This window comes from Sinocyclocheilus grahami, unplaced genomic scaffold, assembly GCF_001515645.1.
Source record: "Sinocyclocheilus grahami isolate Dianchi unplaced genomic scaffold, SAMN03320097.WGS_v1.1 scaffold31.1, whole genome shotgun sequence".
Classification (NCBI taxonomy): domain Eukaryota; kingdom Metazoa; phylum Chordata; class Actinopteri; order Cypriniformes; family Cyprinidae; genus Sinocyclocheilus; species Sinocyclocheilus grahami.
In genome coordinates this window covers 278,769-282,603 of record NW_015505210.1, presented here as the reverse complement: position 1 = coordinate 282,603, position 3,835 = coordinate 278,769, and the positions used below count along the sequence as shown (strand labels likewise).

Here is a 3,835-nt window from a genome sequence, read left to right as displayed (position 1 = left end):
TCTCAGCTCCAACAATGAACTGTTACAATTATACACTTATTTCCACATAGCTATGAGAAGCGTTAAACATGGACGCATGTGCAGTTTGCCGTACTGTAATAAAGCTTTACTCAAGATAAAACCGTATATTAAAATCTAACATAAGCAGTAGCATTTACAAATAACAGCATATCTAAAAGTATGAGACAACAAAAAACAAACAACATAGGCCTACCATTAAAAGCCATGCTTGCACAGGTTCTGCACGATCCTCTTCAATAATATCCTCTGCTTCTCAGTCGGGCTCAAACTGATAAGCGATATTAACGATGCCGTCGTTTACAATACAACCGGAGCGCATGCCGCTGAAGTGAGGGGCGGGACATTTAGACACGCACTAGAGGCGGTTTAGCCAATCACAACACACTGGGCTAGCTAACCAATCAGAGCCCATCGCCTATTTCTGAGGGAGGGGCTTCATAAAAGAAGGAAATGATCAGCCCGTTTCTCAGAGAAGGGACAGAGCCCTTGAATAAAGGTAAATTTTGTGAAAAATAATGCTTTTTTTAATTTTTTTTAAACGAAACATTAACATGTTAGACTGCACCCATAAACACAATCAAGCCTAGAAAAAAAACACTGAACCACCCCTTTAAAAAAAAAAAAATCACAATAATCCATAATCAATCAACACGACTCCATCAATTAACATCTTGTGACGTGAAAAGCTGCATGTTTGGATGGAAATTTTGTGTGCAATTCAAATGCATAAATCTTTCATTTAGAGCTAAATATTTTTGGGTGTATATTGTATTATGTATATTGTAAATTTCCTTGTTTTTGTTTTCCAGAACTCAAACAAGCACAGACTATGATGAATGCACTACAGTGAACCAGTCAGCATTTGTTGAATAATATTGCTGAAATGTGTACAGAATCGGTTCGTGTTTATAAACTGTGCTTCTAAAACAAAAAATCTTAACAGTATGCATTTTGTAAGCTCTTCACATGATTAGTCAAAATGTTGACTAATGTTGCTCAAATTGAGCAACCGACTTTTTGGACCAAATGTCACTATAAATGGAATTTGTCCCTTGTTTGTCAATGTCTTCTAGAGAATAAACAGCTCTTAGTGATTTATCTCACCTCATGTATTTGTCTTAAAAATGTTAATATCATGTGTATTTTTACACATTTTTATTAAAATAAAAATGTAATAATCATAATTAGAATTGTGTATTTTTATCATATTGCTGCATATTTCAGAACCCTTGAAGATAGACACAATTTATTTAGTTTAGTAGTGTTTTGTTTTTTTGCTACTAATAAATGAGAATACTATCGGAATGGCCTATCTTTAAAATGTGAATAGATGCTATTTAGAGTTTATTCCAGTTTAATTCTTAAAAATTCACTGTTACATTTATATTGTAGAGATGTTTTTTACCTCTTGGCCTTGAGGATATGTATTTAGACCAGTTGGAAAACTTCAGTCCTGGGAATACACTGGTTTCCTCAGGGGGGAAACTGTATATGAGCTAATTCAATTGAGAGTTCGGTTTAAAGTAAATATTCAGACTGTCCACGGGTTCCCAGAGTAAGAAAAAACACCTAGAAATAAACTACAACTCCCATGATCCTTTCCCTGATTATAAAACGAGCTGAGCATAACAGCTTTGTTCAGCATGAGGGAAAGATTTCCTGAAATCTAGCACAGAACGCCTGTCAGATGCTTTTCATTAGTTTACACACATTCATATACGAGTATGAATGCTATTATTGTCCACTTATTACTTACCGTTTACTTTGTGTTTTTATATTTTAACCATTAGAGGCACAAATACAGTTACTAAAGGATTTCCACGTATTATAAAAAATAAAATAAAGTTGAAACAAAGGGCAGGAAGACAAGTAAATCATTAAATTTTTCTAAATATTTACACAAGCTGTAGAGGTGATTTGAGCTCTACTTTCAATCCTGTTACTCAAGTTATAAGAAAAAAAATATTTCCCCTCATTAATTTATAGAAAATATAAATGTATTAGTTCCTTTTCTCCCAAACAAGCAAACTCAACATAACTCATAACGATTGAGGCTAAATGTTCAACTCTGTTACCCATTTGGTCATAAAAGTGTTCCTTTCTGTCTTTTTATAATTTATGTCCATTCATTTAGGATGTTTATGTAAAGATTATTCATAGAAAACTGCACAAAAAAAGGTATTGAAATGTATTTAGATTTTTAGACAAATTGTGGTTAAAGAGTTGCTAAAATATTAAGAAATTTAGTTTGACCTCCTGAGGTTTAAAATCTGAAGGTTAAGCACCTGTTTGTGCTTATCACCTGTTGAAAAAGAAAAAAAAGTTACAACATCTGAACCCTTGCTTTCTTATGTTTAGGTTTTTAGTGCCCTATCTTCATTTCCTGTTCAAGAATGCCAGAAGACCCTGAGCTCCATTTGGCCAGCCTATATGTCAACAAGATGTGTGAAGGGCTTGTGTTTAGTGGAGCCTGAGGTCCCATTCTACTGCGATGCCTACTGCATCAAAGCCCAGTCCAGAGGAAAAGAGGTCAGACTCACACTCACGCCCATTAAAAATGATGACGACGGTAAACGCAAGGCCAGTAAACATCAGTCCCAGCAGCCGATTGATGTGGTTTTCCGATTTGGGGTGTTTTTTCTGCTTCATCTCAGTAGACGATCTTCCGAAACACGCCCATCTGCAGTTCTACACTAAAGAGAGCCCACGCAGGGTGTTGAGTTTTGAGGACACCCTCAGATTTCAGCGGCTGGCATCCAAATGGTACCTGACAAAAAGACAGAGGTTTTTTTTTTTAATTAGATATTGTGGTGTTCTAGTCTCTTATTTTGCTTTGACCGGCACCACTCGTATAATGTTACATCATGGAAATGGATAAAGGGGTCATATGATGTTGCTGAAAAGAACATTATTTTTGTGTATTTGGTGTAATGAAATGTGTTTATGTGGTTTAAGGTTCAAAAAACACATTATTTTCCACATACTGTACACATACACATACTTTCCACATACTCTCCTCTATGCCCTGCCTTTCTGAAACTCATCGATTTTTAAAACGACTCATCGGTCTGAAAAGCGAGGTGTGCTCTGATTGGCCAGCTATCCAGTGCGTTGTGATTTATTAGATATTGTGGTGTTCTAGTCTCTTATTTTGCTTTGACCGGCACCACTCGTATAATGTTACATCATGGAAATGGTTAAAGGGGTCATATGATGTTGCTGAAAAGAACATTATTTTTGTGTATTTGGTGTAATGAAATGTGTTTATGTGGTTTAAGGTTCAAAAAACACATTATTTTCCACATACTGTACACATACACATACTTTCCACATACTCTCCTCTATGCCCTGCCTTTCTGAAACACATCGATTTTTAAAACGACTCTTCGGTCTGAAAAGCGAGGTGTGCTCTGATTGGCCAGCTATCCAGTGCGTTGTGATTGGCCGAATACCTCAAGCGTGTGACGGAAATGTTACGCCCCTCACCATATTGTGATGCCCTGTCCGGCCGGAGCCACGAGACAAAAACATTAAAACCCATTATAAACGTTGCATCGCGCCGCGTCAACATAAAACCATGTCTGCATTTGTGATCGAAGAAATTATAAACAACAAGCCCTACTCTACACTGCCCCAAAAAACTCGCATTTGAATCGTTAGTGGCAAATTCTTTAAATATAAAAACATACTTACAGTCTCTGAGTCAGAACAGCCGGCATTGTAGTCTACTCTACCAGGATCAGGAAACAGTCCTCCATAAAATGTGCTGCACACATCTGAATATTTGGGTTGAAGTGTTCTGGAACAGTGTTGT

General features: G+C 36.5%; 1 protein-coding gene and 1 pseudogene across 1 annotated transcript in view; both read left to right on the top strand.

Moving 5' to 3' along the window:
- The window catches only part of LOC107576274 (COMM domain-containing protein 4-like), a 9,686-nt gene extending 8,562 nt beyond the window's left edge, over positions 1–1,124 (top strand). The window contains exon 8 of the mRNA XM_016262490.1: positions 831–1,124. Within this exon, the coding sequence (XP_016117976.1) occupies positions 831–871 (41 nt within the window). The 3' untranslated portion in view covers positions 872–1,124. The remainder of the gene's footprint in view (positions 1–830) is intronic.
- Positions 1,125–2,305: 1,181 nt separating this feature from the next.
- LOC107573427 (endonuclease 8-like 1) overlaps positions 2,306–3,835 on the top strand; it is a 5,778-nt pseudogene continuing 4,248 nt past the window's right edge.